Source organism: Pinus tabuliformis, chromosome 2_1, assembly GCF_031772625.1.
Source record: "Pinus tabuliformis cultivar Carrire ecotype Pingquan chromosome 2_1, CPIR1, whole genome shotgun sequence".
Classification (NCBI taxonomy): domain Eukaryota; kingdom Viridiplantae; phylum Streptophyta; class Pinopsida; order Pinales; family Pinaceae; genus Pinus; species Pinus tabuliformis.
Window position 1 is genome coordinate 215,041,169 of NC_142299.1, and position 17,446 is coordinate 215,058,614.

At 37.8% G+C, this 17,446-nt stretch overlaps 1 protein-coding gene across 1 annotated transcript in view; it reads left to right on the top strand.

Moving 5' to 3' along the window:
• LOC149199514 (uncharacterized) overlaps positions 1–17,446 on the top strand; it is an 81,502-nt gene that overhangs the window by 49,723 nt on the left and 14,333 nt on the right. Inside the window, exon 5 of the mRNA XM_089400598.1 lies at positions 1,975–2,216. Coding sequence (XP_089256724.1) covers positions 1,975–2,216 — 242 coding nt within the window. The remainder of the gene's footprint in view (positions 1–1,974; positions 2,217–17,446) is intronic.

The window sequence follows — 17,446 nt, forward strand, 5'->3', positions numbered from 1 at the left end:
GAGAAGAGAGTAAGGAACAAGGTTTCCAGGATGAGTTTGCAGGTTAGAAGGAAGAAAATCCCACAGGAAGAAGGCAGTGTACAGCAAGAAGGACTGTGTACATACTACAAACAGCCCAAAATTTTCTGCTGGGAACTGGCAAAATTCCCAAAAATTTCGGGAAGCAGGTACAGGCTGTTTTGCAGAGGTTCCTGGCCAAGTTTTAAGCCAGGCTATTGTGCATATTTTTGGAGGGTGGCTGAGTAGGAGGCTCAGAAAATTTTTGCTGTCAAAAAGGAGCGGCCTGAGCCTCTATACCCTCTGCTACAGAACAGTCTCAAGGCAGAGATTCTCTGAGTTTAGCAGCACAGATTTCGGGCCACTGGCAGTGCAAATTTTGGGCTCTTGCAGCATGTTTTTCGAGGCTGTTCAGGTCAGGAACAAGGCACGAAACTCCAGGCAATACTTCTGCTCAGTTTGGCATGATATTCAAGGTGTTAACAGTGGATAATTGTGCACAGAATTCGATGCATGTATCAGTTTGAGTTCAGAACTGTGGGGGTTCGAATTTATATTAACCTGGCAGTGGTATCTTCCATCAAAAGGGAGATAAGTTAACTTCTTTTCTGCTGTAAAAATTCCCTTGAGAGCAATTAATAAACTCCTTGAAGACTGGTTTTCCCCTTGTGGGGTTTTCCAGGGTCATTGGACCAAAAATAATTGCGTATTGTGTAATTTTCTGAGTGTGTGTTTGCTTGTATTTCTTTATATATCAGCTGGAAAGAGAATGGTAGAGTAGTCCTATGTGTTTCAAATAAATTTGTCGTAAAAGTTTTATATCAAACCTTCTACTTTGCGACTGTGGGTATCAAACTTAAGCAAATAATTTGAAATCTGTGGGGGCTGCCAGCAAACAAAATTTTTCTACTGTGACTATATATAAAAATTTAAAAATATGATTGCTGAATATTGGTCAAGAGAAAAATGTAGTTACGGTGTTGCCTAATGCATGTGATTGATGCTAGTGACACCTCTAGTTATTTTCATCTTCTTTGGAGTCTAAAATGTCTTCTTCATCAGGAACCTCTACTTTCTTCCATCAATAATTTTGCAATGATATAAGTGTTTGGATGCTCTTCTATGCCCTGGAGCCCACTGGTCACCAGATCTATGACAATTGAATTTTTTCCTTTTTATTTTGTCCTTGGGGTTGCAACTGGAGGTGTTAGGTTCCTTTTCAACTTCACATCTATCTGATTTTTGAGTGCGGCGTTTGTGTCCAGGTGACCACTTTTCTGTATAATTTAAGATGAAAATTTAAAAAAGATTTGACATGATGTCAATGGAAATATTTGTTCAAGATGAAAAAGATTTGACATCTTGAAGCCTGTTTATTTTTGAAAGCCGTTTATTTCTAAGGATCAATTTTGATTTGTTTTGTTGATAATATGCCTCAAATATACCACCTCGTTCTTTTAAGCAATGATACTTACCAACATTTCCTATTTTTTTTTCCTTGCTTTGAATTTGGAATTCATTTTTGGATGATCAGAGCATGCTTACCTATCCTTACTAAGAGAACAACTAACAGCTTCCTAAGCATAGGCAAAATTGAACAGTTTACATGACTTATCTGAATGCGAAGACAAATTTGATATGATGGTGACTCGTGAGTACTCATATGTTGTCATAAATTTATGATAATTTATTATTATTATTATTTTTCTATGCATATTTTTCACATGTCTAATCTAACCAAATGAATACAGGAAAGATTGAATTATATATGTTTTGGCATTGAGTACATCATGTATGGATTATAGGTTTCGGTTGGTTTAATTGCTTATCAGTTATCCAGAAAGAGTTGGTCCCTCTAAATTGAGTCATTCATGAAGCTTTTTCCTGTCTAACATCGATTTTCTTCATTTGTTACTAGCATTTTTCAAAATGAGATGACTTAATTATAGTTCCTAAAGTTGAATTTGTTTCTTTCAGGTCTGAGGTAGAAGCTCTTATGATTTCAGTGTTGGAAACAGTCCTGAGTTCAAAAGATACTATTACAGGGGATACTTTGCCAGAACATATTGTTCAAACATTTATAAATGCTGCAAACTTTACACCAGCATCTGATTGTGATGGTGGCCAAATAATGTCATTTGAAGATTTCAAAGAATGGTGCAACTTGGTTCCATCCCTAAAGAAGTTCCTTGGAAGCCTTTTGTCATCCCCAATAACAGGTTATTTGATTTTCCTTTCTCTATGTTTTTATGATCATTTATAAGTAATCGTAGATAGTATGTTTGGCTTGGAAACTAAAAGGCATTATTGTTGCTTTTTCAATAGTCCTCTAACTGATAATTGTTTCTTATGATTTTCTTTGATTGATCTTTTCTTACTTTTATCATAAAACAATTACGTAGAGAATTTCAACAGTAAAACAAAATGCTAGAGGATCATAAAGAGACAGCCACACAAGAACACGAGAGCTTACCCTGGGAAAATCCACATGGGGGAAAACCCAACAATCTTTCCTTATAGATTTAAGTCAACAAGAGAGGTATCAAAGTCATAGACAAAGTGACCGGTAAGATGACTGGTTCAGTATTTGTCAAAGTAATTTTGATCTTTGTACTTGTCAAGAAAAAGAAATATTATTTTTGTAAATGATATGAATGAGTTTCTTGCTCATTCCATAGGTCTAGGAAAATCAAAGAGTCAAAATCATGTTAAAGAGCTTTTCTTGAGCATATTTGTAAATGTATATGAAGCTACCTAGAGTCTAGAACATCCCTCCAAGACCAGCACAATCCTCTTGAAGACAAGCAAGCAGAACAATGAAAAGCTGTCACATTGGCCAGCAAAATACTTTAAAATAGAAGTCATGCCGGCTAGCAAAAGAGACACAACAGATCACTTGGTTATGTCGGCTCATTATGGAGGCACGGCCACTATATATACCCACCTAGGGTCACCGCAGATAAGATGAACAGAAACTCGCACTTTCTTTGAAGCAATTCGTTTGGGTATAGGAATTTCGGAAGTCTGATACGGGGCAATGTTTCGTATGGATCCACATTACAGGAGGAAGGCACCTCTGTTGCTTTGATGACAATTACAGTGAAGTATCTCGACCTCCTCATATTACAGTGATCTCGGCATACCTCTCAAGTTTTGGATGAAGACAGTTAAGAAAGATACCTGAAGCTTTTCGGGTGGCACAATAACTTGAAATTTCGAGTGAGTAAAGTAATCATGTGTTTCTTGGATGGTCGTCATGTTCTGTAGCAGTTCCACAGAGATGATGACAAGATAAAAAATGTCATGGTGCTAGAAGGTCTCCAAAGAAGTCTTGGTAAAAGGATACTAGCAGTTCATGATGGGCGGCTCAAGCAAAGCAAGCATCAAGGTGAAGATCTCCTCTTCACGTGCCAAGTAAGTATTTCTCATGTTTAATCAAATCTTGGTTTAATGACTTCAGTTTGCAAGGGAATGGAAATGCTAGAGGATAGTCATAATCCTCATGACAAGGTCCTTGCATAAAATAAGGACGATAGTTATGGTCCTCATAGATGAGTGAAGTCATTGAACAAGGTCTCCTTTGAATTCATAAAGGTAGACATTAGAAAAGCTGGTAGAGGAACCATGAACATTATGCGAAAATTCATGTCACCAGATCGGATGGAAGCCCATGGTAAGAGGGAGTAGAATTCATTGAATTAGTGTCTCTATAAGTCTCTTTTTGGGTTCCTAGATCCTGCTTAGAATGTGACTACAATATACATAATAGATATGATATGACATCACGGAAATATTAGAAACAAGATCTCGTGACATCATCACGAGGGTGGCTAGAATCTCAAGTATAAGTAAGATACCTCAGTCATCAACTTAGGGTTTCTATGAAAGAAGGCAAGTTCTAGGCAACAACTTTGCAGAACTCCAACACTTAAAAGAAGGCTCATCATGCAATAAAAGGGAAACATCTGTTGGATAGGGATCTTTAAGATCCTCAAGATTCTTTGATGGAATCTTCACTAGAAGATTCACTAATCCAGGGATGAAGCAAGTGTTTCAATAGTAACTCCAACTTGTGGAGTTCATGAATAATAATATGATGACATAAGAGCAGTTCAAGGGGTTGAAGATATTTCGATCAAGGAAGCTGCTGAAAGAAGCCTAGTCAACCTAAAGGTAAAATGAGGTATGTATACTTGTATTTAAGTTTTATAATGTCATGTCGTATGGTTATAGATCAATAACTCTATCTTAAGAAGCATGATCGTAGGAAAAGGATCTCCTCGTCTGAAAGGATGCAAAAAGACATAAGTCACACTAGATGAAATGAACATAATATGTCCTCATATGAAATATGAGGTGGTTGACTACAATTACATAACTCTGATTAGAAAACCCCTGGGAATGGAATGTGTGAGGAAGTAAGAGACCGTAAGATATGCAACCATGATAAAGACAATCAACATCTTAGAACCAAGAAGAGTTGACTAGGAAATCTCCCGGAAAGATACGAAGACTCTGATGGAAGTTTGGAAAAGATAGAGACCCTTGACAATATATATATATATTTGGGAAATGAGTCAACATGTATGCAGGATGCTGACAAAAATGATGTCATGATAGAAAGCCATCTCAAAAGGTATGATTTGATTTATTGTTATGCCTTGATTTCTTGAATAATGTTTGGATGAGTTCATGCAGGGCTACTGGAACAAGAGTTGTAAGCGCAAGGACAACTAGCATTCATGTGGTGGATGGAAATTCCTAAAAGAAGCATGAAGAGAAAGAAGTAGCTAGATGGAGAAGGTTCCAGATATGTACCAAGAAGGCCACTTTCCATGAAGAAAGGAATGACATGACAAACTAAGGAGGAAAGTGATCAATAACTGTTGCACTACAAGAAAGAAGCTCAACTAACTTTCATGACATCAAGGAGAGAAGTTGATCAGGCAATTGAAGGACCCACGGAGAAGAAGTTGTTGTTGTATTGTAGAGTCCCTAGCTAAGAGGAAACTCTGACAGGTCCCTGATCAAGAGGGAGCTTGAGTTAGATCACCCTTGATTACAAAGGAGTGACAATTGTGTTTTTCTATTTCATGTGTCATGCACTAGACCAGGACTAACAACCGTAAGTCTAGGTGAAGGCCATGGATGGAAATGAAGACACATGATAGACACAACATTCTTGTCTTCACCCAAGAAGAAAGAATGGAGGGTTGAGTAATCATCTGGCATCCGATACTCCTTGAGGATGTGTAGGGCATCCAAGATAAGAGTAGGCAAGAAGACCGATATTCTTTGAGGGCTGGGAACCCAAGATAAGAATAGTCCTAGAAGGTCATACTCAGTGAACACCCAGGTGGGTATGTACCTTGAGAGACAATGATGAAGGTGTCTATAAATCATTCGTCTTGTCAGCATTGTAGCTCATGGTCTCGTGGAGAGATGGAGCTATTAGTCAAGGCCTTGCACTGTGACAATGCTGGTTGATATGTATTATGATGTTATACAGATGGGATTACCAATCCGATTCTTCTTATGAGAAATTCTTCAGATTGAGAATAACCAAGTACCATTGTAAATACTGTTAAAATTGGCAACTAGGGCCAAACTCCATGTGGGTCACTTATTTATGGCAGCTGATATTTTCTTGGATTCCTCTCTTCGAGAGGTGTAGGATTGATCTAAAGATCATCCGATTCCGACATGTATTTATGGAGATATGAATTTATTTATATTATTTGACAATTTGTCAAGGTCGGCCAACAAGCAAATTACCCCCAGCTCAACCTCAACGTTGCATTTAAATAGAGGAGACCTCAAGTCATTTGAGACGCACATCACTCATGATCTCTCTCTCTACTTGTTTGGCTTTGTCATCTCACAAGGAGGACGTGGTGGAAAGAAAGGTCACCAAGGTGCCCTAGCCACAGTCATCTAAGGAGAGCCCTAGCGGCAATTAAAGAAGAGATATAGCCGCAGATTGAAGGGAGATCTATGCAGTCAAAGGAGCCCTAGTCGGTAGCAAGGAGGAGGCCTAATCCGCAACAAAGAGAGGCCTGATCTGTAGCAAAGAGAAAGCCCTAATACGCAGCTAAGGAGAGACCCTAAGCCGCAGCAAAAGGAGCCCTAATGCAACAAGAAGAAGCCTGTTGATAGTGTGAAAGAAGCATGAGTTGCTGTAGGTGACAACGTAGTGATAGAGGCTGTTTCTAGGCATGGGTTAAGGACTTGTTTGGGCCTGTTGGAGGAGACCGCAACTACAACCAACTGCTTTGCTAGGCTGCAAGCCATAACAAGCAGCTAAGGTTGTTCCAAGGTAGTGCTAATGTGAACAATGCTTGCAGGAGGCAACGTGGCATAAGGGGAGACTCTCCTAGGTGGACTGCAGCTCTAGAAAGGCTTAGTTTGCTGACAACGTGGAGGGTTAAGGGATGCATATTGTGCCCTAACTAGAATTGCAGAAGCAACAAGCTAACATTGGAGGTCAATTGCATTTTGTGGAGGAATGTTGGGTCAAAGTGTTGACTAGATTGGATCGTGATTGTAGCAGCTTGTTGTTGCCATGTGAAGGATCTTCCGAGCAGCTGAAGTATTTTCCTAGGAGCAAAACCAACAGTGTAGTCTTTGGATGCATTTAGCTTACTGTTGAAGGCGAGCCAATTAGAGGAAGATTTCTATCCTGTTTGACCAACTTTGACTTCTCTGGTCAAGGCCTTAATGCTGATGTCATAAAATATAAGTTTTGTATATTTGTACTATCTCTCTCTTTGCTGAACTATTGAAGAATATAAGAAGAATTGATCAAGGGTTTCCCCACATTGGGGTTTGTCCTTGGCTAGTGCCACATCTTGTGTCCTCTTGTCTTGGCTTGTATTTTACTGTTTATGTTTATGTTCTATCTACATTTTACTATCATGTTGATGTGATTGCTAATCTGGATATTGATATTGGGCTAACAAGAAAATTGAAGTAAATTGCTCTTAAGCATAGAACATACCAAAAATTAACAAATACGTCCCTAGTTAAGAGGGGTGTTGAAGAAAAGTGTAACTAGGTTCGGTATTTGTCAAAGTAATTTTGATCTTTGTACTTGTCAAGAAAAAGAAATATTATTTTTGCAAATTATATGAATGAGTTTCTTGCTCATTCCATAGGTCTAGGAAAGTCAAAGAGTCAAAATCATGTTAAAGAGTTCTTCTTGAGCATGTTTGTAAATGTATATGAAGCTACCTAGTGTCTAGAACAACCCTCCAAGACTAGCACAATCCTCTTGAAGACAAGCAAGTAGAACAATGAAAAACTCTGTCACGTCGGCCAACAAAATAATTTAAAATTGAAGTCATGTTGGCTAGCAAAAGAGACACAACGGATCACTTGGTTATGTCAACTCATTATGGAGGTATGACCACTATATATACCCACCGAGGGTCACCGCAAATTAGATGAAAAAAACTCGCACTTCTCTTTGAAGCAATTTGTTTGGGTATAGGAATTTCGGAAGTCTGATACAGGGCAATGTTTCGTATGGATCCACATTATAGGAGGAAGACACCTCTATTGCTTTGATGACAATTACAATGAAGTATCTCGTCCTCCTCATATTACAGTGATATCGGGATAGCTTTGAAGTTTTGGATGAAGTCATAGTTAAGAAAGATACTTGAAGCTTTTTGGGTGGCACAATAACTTAGAACTTCAAGTGAGTAAAGTAATCACGTGTTTCTCGGATGGTTGTCATGTTCTGTATCAGTTCCACAGAGATGATAGTTTTGGCACATTGATAAGTATGATCTCAATGCAAGAAAAGCACAATAATCATAGTCTCAATGAAAAGGAAGAAGAGGGATCGTGGTGATCATTGTTATGAAAAGGATCTAAGTAATCCTAGAGTGATACTTTGTCTCGAGATGCAACAACAATCAAGATCTCGGTGGTGCAGACAGAGTGATGATCTCGGAAAAGGTGCAGTGATGATGATGATCTCAGTAGTATGAATAAGAGGATTGGTGTCTTGGTTTTGGAGTGGCTCAGTCAGTCAAGGGTCATGGTCTTGGTGTTCGTCATTTGGAATCTCTATAAGAAGAATTGTGTGCGGGTTTTCCTCTCCAAGAGGGAGAGGTTTTGGCCCTGGCAGAATGCCAACATCTTGCGTTCTTGTCTCTTTGTTATGATAGCTATTTAATGATCTAAAGAAGACACACTAATGTTAAAGAATATGATACAAGTTAAACATTAATAGTTATCATGTAAAAGAAGAATTTCATTAACCTCGTGCCCCAGATTCTTCAACACAATTCACCACGAAGTCAAGTCAACCCTCCAAGATATCTGCCCTTAGAATTAGGTTTGCTCCAGAATTATGTGTTTTGGTCCTTCCATAAAATTTGGTTCCTCTACAGAGGTTCAGTCTAGCACAAAGGTTTCAGTTCTTTTCTTGAGAGAGATATTCATCTTTTACAAGTCTTGAATTCATCCTTCTTTCTTGTCATCTTTGCAACCCTTAGACATATAAAAATAGATGATGCGAATTGCACTTTTGGAGGGAGAACGAATGCATATGTATATAATCCTTTTGGGGGCTGAATAGGTGCTTCTTTGGGGTTGAGGGGATTTGAGAAGGAGGAGGGCCGACTCAGTCTTCTTGTGGAGTCATAAACTGAAATTCCAAAATTCAAATTTTACTTTTTGAGGTCATGAAGAACATGCCTTCTAAATTTTCTTTTGACAAATGTAATAATAAAGTTTTCTTTTCAACATGAAGAACATTCTTTAATAAATACATAAATGATGAAAATATACATTATGAAGACCGACCGTAGTTACAAAATTTAACATTCCATCTTAACTAGGGAGGTAATCATAACGACTATCAAGATGTTCTCAAGTTGACAATTCTATAAGGAAGATGTTATGAATAAAATATATATAAAACAATACAAATAATGTAAACAATAAAATAATAAATAATGATTAATTAATTGGTAATTAATTAATGAAGAGGTATGCCCCTAAGGACATGACTGTTGGTGACGAGGTATCTGCCTAGGGTATATAAGCAGATCCTTAGCCTCATTTGTAAATCTCTTATCAATTCTTTTATAATATTCAATATACAATTACTTGTCCTACAATGGATGTCTTTGTCTTTGAAGTATTCTGAAGATTATCGCTGCATATACAAACCTTGTTCGTTACATTGGTATCAGATCCACGTTTTCCGATCTCGGCCTTTGGCCATCAAACTTTCGTCAACCTTGTTGTCATCACAATTGAAGTGCTTCGCTACACTAAGATTGGAGTTTCTCCATCATTGATTTCGTTAGAGGCCCTTGGCCACTAAAAAAATAATTCATATATATATATATATATATTATGATAATATCAGAAAAAAGGCGCTACTAATTTCAAAAAAATAAAAGGGAATATTTAAAAAGAAGAAAGAAACATATCTAAGAAAATGATATTAAAAATATTAATACAGAAGAACATCTAAGTGAAGAGCATATGCAAATTAAAAGATTAAAGAAGAGCTCGTGGAACTTCAACAAAAAAATGAGGCATCAAAAAAGAAATATAAGGATCTCGAAGATCGATTTTACGTAGAATCAATAGAAAGTAACAAGGAGATTTGGCGTCTAAGAGATCATAGTCAATAATTACTTGAGAAGGTCAAGAAGTCCAAAAGTACAAGGAAAAATTAGAAGGAAAAGAATGTTTCAAGAAGAAATTCAACGAGAATCTATCAAAGTGAGAAGAAGCAAATTTGCGCTTAAAAAACCTTAATTAAAGGTTACTAGAATAAATCAAAGATCTAAAAGATGAGAAGTTTAAACATAAAAACATTGAAAATAATAATGAGAAAGCAGAAATTGGAGAACTCTTATGTCTTAGAAATCATAATCAAAATCTACTCAGTCAAATTAAAAAACTCAAAAATGATAAGAAATCAATACAACAAATTTGAAGAACTTATCACAAAAGAAGCATCAAAATCTTCAGATAAAATAGTCCAAGTTGAAGAAAAAAAGAATGAATATTGATCGAGTAAATGCTACATATTCAAAAGTTGCAGTTCAAACAACGGAAAGTCCAAGTGATGATTTAGTAGTCAACTCAACAACAAAGGTACTTGAAGTAAATCAAGAAACTGCCACACACATGGTAAGGGAAATTCCAACCAGAAGAACTCCTTATCGACATCCAAATCACAAGATTATACAGCTAAATCAATCTACATATTTGAACCATTCAGAACAGAAACAACAAATTTATGTTCCAAGGAATATTGAAGTTTGCAAAATCTAGTCCTATGATAACAATTTGTTACAAATTTCCAGTGATAGGAAGATTCCATAGAAGATTAATTTAGGATGGTTAGATCCATTTTTAGTTCGACAATTTTGTTTATCACTCAGAGGATCCTATTGTCTTGTGTCAACGAGGATGGCAGTTCTGCGACGAAAGGACAATCAAAACAGAAAAAGAGATCAAGCCTTTTCATCAAGGAGCTTTGAAGACAAAGCTTTTTAAAGAGGAAGACAATGTCATGAATAAAATATATATATAAAATAATACAAATAATGTAAACAATAATAATAATAAATAATGATTAACTAATTGATAATTAGTTGGTGAAGAGGTATGTCCCTAAGGACATGACCGTTGGTGAAGAGGTATCTGCCTAGGGTATATAAGCAGATCCTCACTGCCATTTGTAATCATCTCTTATCAATTCTTTTATAATATTCAATATACAATTACTTGTCCTACAATGAATGTCTTTGTCTTCGAAGTACTTTGAAGATTATAAGCATCATCATCAGTGTCATAATCAACAACATCAACATAATCCAATGTTTTAAAAACCGGAACCGGTGACTGGACCGGTCCACCGAATGAACTGGGTTCCGAATAGGAACCGATCGAACCTGGACTAGTCAGGGCTAAATGAACCGGTTTAAGAAAATACATAAAATAATTAATTTTCAATGAAAAAAACTATTTTTAAGATTTAAAACCATATTTCCAAGCCAATAGAAACAAAATATGCAAGGTTTGCTCATCTATATACCATGTAAAGGTGAATATATGAAAATGGCATCGAGTGCAATACATATCCGCAACAAAATACATAATCAATGAGGCTCTAAATGGCCTCTAGAGTCCGAAAAAAATGCTCTAAGCTATGGGGTCACTAAACTACTACAAGTCTACATATCAGTGATCAACAACATGATCACTCCTCATCATGATCAAACTCATCACCACTGCTAGACAAGAGATCATCAAAATGAGCTACATAAATAATATGCCTTCGAGTTTGAGGACTCCTAAAGCTCCTCTACAACTTTAGTAGTAGTAGCAAAAATAGACATCAAAACTACAAGTCACTGATCAACATGGTCACTCATGAAACTCATCATTGATTCAACACTACTAGAAATACATAAACATCATCAACAAGAGATACATGAACATCATCTAGCTCAAAGTCTTCAGACTTGGATTACTCAACCTTATAACATGATAGAAATTGAAAAGGTTTAACATGCCTAACCAATGATTTTGGTTTGAGTGAAGGGTTCATCTCCTCAACCTTATAGTGTGGTAGAAAAAGATTAGCATGCCTAACCAATTGTTTTCCTTTGAGTGAAGGGTGCATTCTTGTTAAGGCCATGGTAGAGAAGTTCAACAATCAGTACCACCAACATCAACAAAGTTCAACAATCAATGCTACCACGATCAAGGCTCTTAAAGGGCTTCATGCTCTTGATCAAATGCCAATCTCATACCCTCATGCATGATAGAATCAAATGGAAACATTACAAACCCCTAAATCATGAAATCCTGAAAACCATTAAGTCTGCTAAATTTTGAGTGAAATCTAAAATTCTAGTTTCTCCATATGAAATCCAATGAGGTCGAAACCACTCTCAAACATCCTTAGTCGTTTCATGGTAATGTTAAAAATTTAAGTAAAAGGATGAAAATGAAAATGAAAGGAAATGTCACTTTTACTTTTAAGAATTTAACATTACCATTAATTGCCAACATTGTTAGGGTTGAGATGTGTCAGGAAAATGAGAGGGTAGGCATGTTCAGGCATGTTTCTCTTGGAGGGACTATTTTTGGAGGAAAACAACCCCAAATTTTCCTCAAAACAATTTCAAAACTCACAAAAATGCATTTTGTGGGGGTTATATTTGCCCTGGAAATAAACTGGCCAGTTTAGGACAAAACTAGCCAGTTTGACCACAAACCGGCCGGTTTCGGACAAAACTGGCCGGTTTCATCCTAAATTCGCTGGTTTGACCACAAACCGGTGGGTTTTGTCCTAAACGGGCCGGTTAGGGCAAAAAAAAGGCGAAATGAGGAGGTAAACTGGGTTTTTAAGCCGGTTTGATCTGGTGGGCTTGCTAACCGGCCGGTTTGACCGGTTCAGACCGACTGGTTTTTAAAACATTGACATAATCACAGTTCACCATCAAACAACTATAGACATAATCTAGGTGAAACACTAGAGGTCTCATCAATGATAAATAAGTTCACCCTAGAAAGAGATCCGAGCATGATGTCGAGAGGCTCTTGGTCATCTGAGCGACCTCTAGGACTATTCTCCATCCAAGGTCAAATTGACATAGGAAGAATATCCTCTGTTGGACCATTCTTCAAACCAAGGTCAAAGTGACATAGTGAGAATGTCTGATACTAGATCATTCTCCAACCAAGGTTAAAGTGACACAAGAAGAATGTTAGTCCATTGGACCATTCTTCACCCAAGGTCATAAAGATGCAGGAAGAATGTGAATCCGTGATGCTATCTAATCTATTAAACCATTCTCCAAGCAAGGTCATAATGAGACAAGGAGAATATCGGACCATTATTCGATTAAGGTCGTGAAGACACAGGGAGAATGTCCATTTATAATGGTGTTTCATAAGCTCTCTCTTGCAATAAGAGAGGTATTTTCCATTGGCCTAAGCTTGTCTTGAAGTACACAAAATTTCCTCTTAGATAGAGGCTTTGTAAGAATATCAACTATTTGCTCATAAGTGGAGATATACTAGAGCTTCACTGCCCCCTTCTGAACCATGTCACAAAAGAATTTGGTACTTGATCCCAATGTGCTTCGACCTATAGTCATCACCGACACTTGATCAACATAATCCAACAAATAACCTTTGAAGTCATATTGCTTCTCAACTTGTCAATCCAACAACAATATGCTTGGTCTTTGCCATACTGAGTGCGACAGATGATTGCTCCATGCTCATCCAAGAAATTATAATAGAGGCCAAACTCGAGCAACATCTTGATGAATTCATTTTGTCTTTAGCACTCTCTCCCCAAACCAAATCTACAACTGTACTTCTCAAATCATCCATGACCAACTGTACCATGCTTGTACTCCAACACATTTTGAGCAATATACCTTGGTTCAACCATAAACTGCTTTGCTCCCTACACTGGATCACAAATACTTTCCAGTCACACTAACTGAGTGCTCCCTCTTAGACTGAGACATATCCTGCTCAGGCTGCTCCCTCTACCATTGTTATCTTTCAGCATATCAACTATATAGTTTGACAATGTCAAAGATAGTCCATCATCTCAGATTTAGCGGTCAACTCCCTCTGAAGCTAAAACAAGGCTTTCTGATGCTCCCTTTGTTATGGAGACAATTCATTCTACAACTGCTCCCTCAGAAACGAGTCCTTCATGTTTCGTTGGAGACAAATCAAAATAGATTAACCAAGCCAATGTGTCTGCTTGTGATAGCCTTCTTTAATCATGAGACTTCTTCTCATGTACCTCAAAATCTTGAGGTAGCTGTATGTACACTTATTCCTCCTTAATCACTTTAATGAGGAAAGCAATGTTTGTATCAAACTAATGCAATTTTCAAACAAAAGTAATAGAAGTTTACCTTACAACTTTGAAAACGTCTTGTCATGATCCTCTCCCTCTTACTAGGAGAATATTTTTATTCAATTCTTGCTTTGAATTTGACTATGCTTCCATTTGTTGCACGCAAACTTCAAACTTGCTGATCTCCTGACCCCCTCTCAGCTCATATTTCTTTTAGTATAATATCTGTGAACTCAACTTATGATCCAGGGAGAATCCTCTTGACGCATGCTTTGCTTCGTTCTTCCACTTATTCCATTCGCTGTCAAAGCCCTGTAAGCCTTCACTATGTATCTACGATCCTCACTAGGAGGTCATGGAAGAACAATTACAACCAAGAAAAGAATTTAAAGACAAGAGACTAACTAATAGTAAAATAGCAACAATAGCAATAATCAAATGATAGAGATATAAAATACTTATCTTTTGAGGATTATAGTTGAATGTCAGCTTACTCTTGATCTTAGCTTCCTTGCATCCATTGCCACTTCTCTTGTCCTCATCACTATGTCATTCTCTCCTTGCTAGGGTTAAGGCTTCTTCTTTCATTGGAAACAATTATTTAGGTTCAATCCTAGGGTTTTTTCCATAAACCATAGACCTTTCTTGTCCAAGCATATTTTTGCCTGCTAGGGTTTACAAACCCTAGATACTTGAATGTCAAAACCCTAGGACACATGTGATGATAATTATTGATGTCATTAGATAGGCAAATGATCTTCCAATGAGATGAAATATTCATATCTTCTTAAATCAACTGCACATCAAACTTGACTTTTTCACCCAAGAGCTCATCCTTCATAATTGGAACACTTCTAGATCTGTAAATTATACATTTTTCTTAAGAGGACTTCAACCTTCAGCCTTAAAGAGGAACTTGGCCTTATAATTCGTCGTGTTCAACGAATGTTATTCATCAAGGTATGCTTTATTGTTAATTTTAGATAACAATGGTATGTTCTATTCGTAAGAGCAATTTACTTCAATTTTTCTTATTAGCCCAATATCAATTTCCAGATTAGCAATCACATTAACATGACAACGAATGCAGATAGAACATAAATAAAAAAAGTAGAAGACAAGCCAAGACAAGAGGACACAAGATGTGGCGCATGCCAAGGACAAAACCCAATGTGGGGAAACCCTTTGATTAATTCTTCTTATTATTCTTCAAAAGTTCAGTAGAGAGAGAGAGTACAATATACTAAATTCACTTGCCCAATCAAAGTCAAATCTGTCCAGTCCAACTGCAGTCATAGGAAGTCCTAACCAGAAAGTCAACGTTGGTCAACATGGCAAAATTTCTATTCCAAATCAGCTCGGTCAAACCCAATCAACTTGGCCTCCAACAACAGTCCAGCCCAAAACAATCCTGAAAATATAATTCAAACTCGGTTAACACAGAGTCAAACTTGCGGTCAATCTTCCCTGCAGTTAACGTTGGTCAAACAACTCTAATGCCTCGATTTCTGTGCCCAAAATGCGGCCCGCCAAGTAGAATATTCCCCAAGAAAAATGCAGTGAAACTCGGTCAACTGCAGCTTGGTCAACCATGGTCAAACCCTCTTGCTATTTGGTCAATGCTCAAAACAAAAAATGGCAGGTTGTCCTTCACACGTGTGGAGAGAGAGGCTGCCCAGAAATCCGTACACCCAGTCAGATGAGAGTCCAAATGAGGAAGATGCTCCTTATATTTATATGCAATGTAGAGGATGAGTAAATGTGTCCTTTGGGCTTCTGAACCTACATTAGATTGCTGGCCGACCTTTGACAATTTGTCCATAAACGAAATAAATTCATAATTCCATTTATACATGTCAAAATGAGATGATCTTTAGATCAATCTTACACCTCTCGGAAAGCGGAATTCAATAAAAATATTAGTTGCATCATATGAGCTGTCCAAGGTGGATTTTGACCCTAGTTGCCAGATTTAATACTCCCTCTCAACTAGGAAGAACTCCACTTGCCAAATCATCTAACAATCTGTACCACCTCTAACATCCCTGTTATAATTTTCTTTGCTTTGTTGAACCATGAAGAAATAATGAAGAATAAATGATCAAGAATGTGTCATACCATTCTCCATTGACCTGAAGTCAGTCTCCAATAATCGAGAGTGTATCTTACTATTCTCCACTGACTTGAAGTCAGTCTCCATTTATCCCAGATCAATATCAAACATCCTAGCATAGGGAGTATGATAGTACATGATGCGTCCATCAGTAGTACTACTATGGTCCCTATCCTCATTTCCCTAATCATTGGCCATATGAGAGGTACATTCCATGAGTCTCAGATTGCATCGGTAGGATGTATCTGGAGGAGAAGGTGAACCACTCATCCTATGCATATCGCAACCATCATGGGGTATCATAGGGGAAGGTGAACCTCTCACCCTGTACATCGCACACCATTAGGGGAAGGTGAATCACACCCTATGGTCGCCTCATCACTCCAAGAAGTACCCCAAGCCCCACATAGCTCCCAGAGCTCAATATCCATTTGATCGGGACTCTCATAAGAGGGTCTCTCCATGACTCCAAGTCGTTCACAGAAGGTTAAGAATTTGACCTTCCCAAGGGGCTTCGTAAGAATATCTGCGACCTGATCATCAGTCCCAATATGACGGAGTCTTATTGCTCCTTGTTGTACGGTGTACCATATCTAGATAAAGTGGTACCTGATATCAATATGCTTGGAGTGGTCATGAAACACGAGATTCTCAGAAAGACGAATCCCACTTTGGTTGTCGCAGAAGATCACGGTGGTATCCAATCACATGTCCAAACAGCTCACTAAAGAGCTTCCTCAACCAAACAACTTCATAGGAGGCCATACTAGCAACAATATATTCGGCTTTAGTGGTGCTCAAAGCAATTGACTTCTGCTTCCTGCTCATCTAGGATAATGAAGCAGAACCTAGAGAGAAGCAACATCTCGATGTGCTTTTACGATCCACTACACTGCCAGCCCAATCAACATCAGAATAACCATGGAGCCTCACATTCTTGATAGCATATCTCAATCCATAGGTGATTGTGCGCCGAAGATATCTCAAGAGATTCTTGGTAGCAATCTAGTATACGTGATGAGGCTCGATGATAAACTGACTCAATGTATTCATTGCAAAGCATATGTTCGGACGGGAGTTCACCAAGAACATCAGGGCCCCCACGAGTTGACAATACTCAGAAGGATTTCCCAAATTGGGCCCAACAAGACTTACGCATAACTTCTTGAAGTTACGTTTTATCGAAGTAGTCACGAAATTGCAGTCACCATCCCCAAATTCTAAGTAGCTTCACAATGTATTTTCCTTGGGAAAGGAAAATCTCACCTGGCTTTTGCCAGACCTCAACTAGGAAATAATGCGTCAGTCCTAGATCCTTCATTTCAAACTCCCTCTTACATTGATGAATAAGAGGGTTTGCACCTGTCAGAAAGAGATCGTCCACATAAAGTACCAAGATGAGAGGTTGTCATTCTCAACTTAAAGTAAAGGTTCAGATCAACTTCACTTCTTGTAAAACCCAGCTT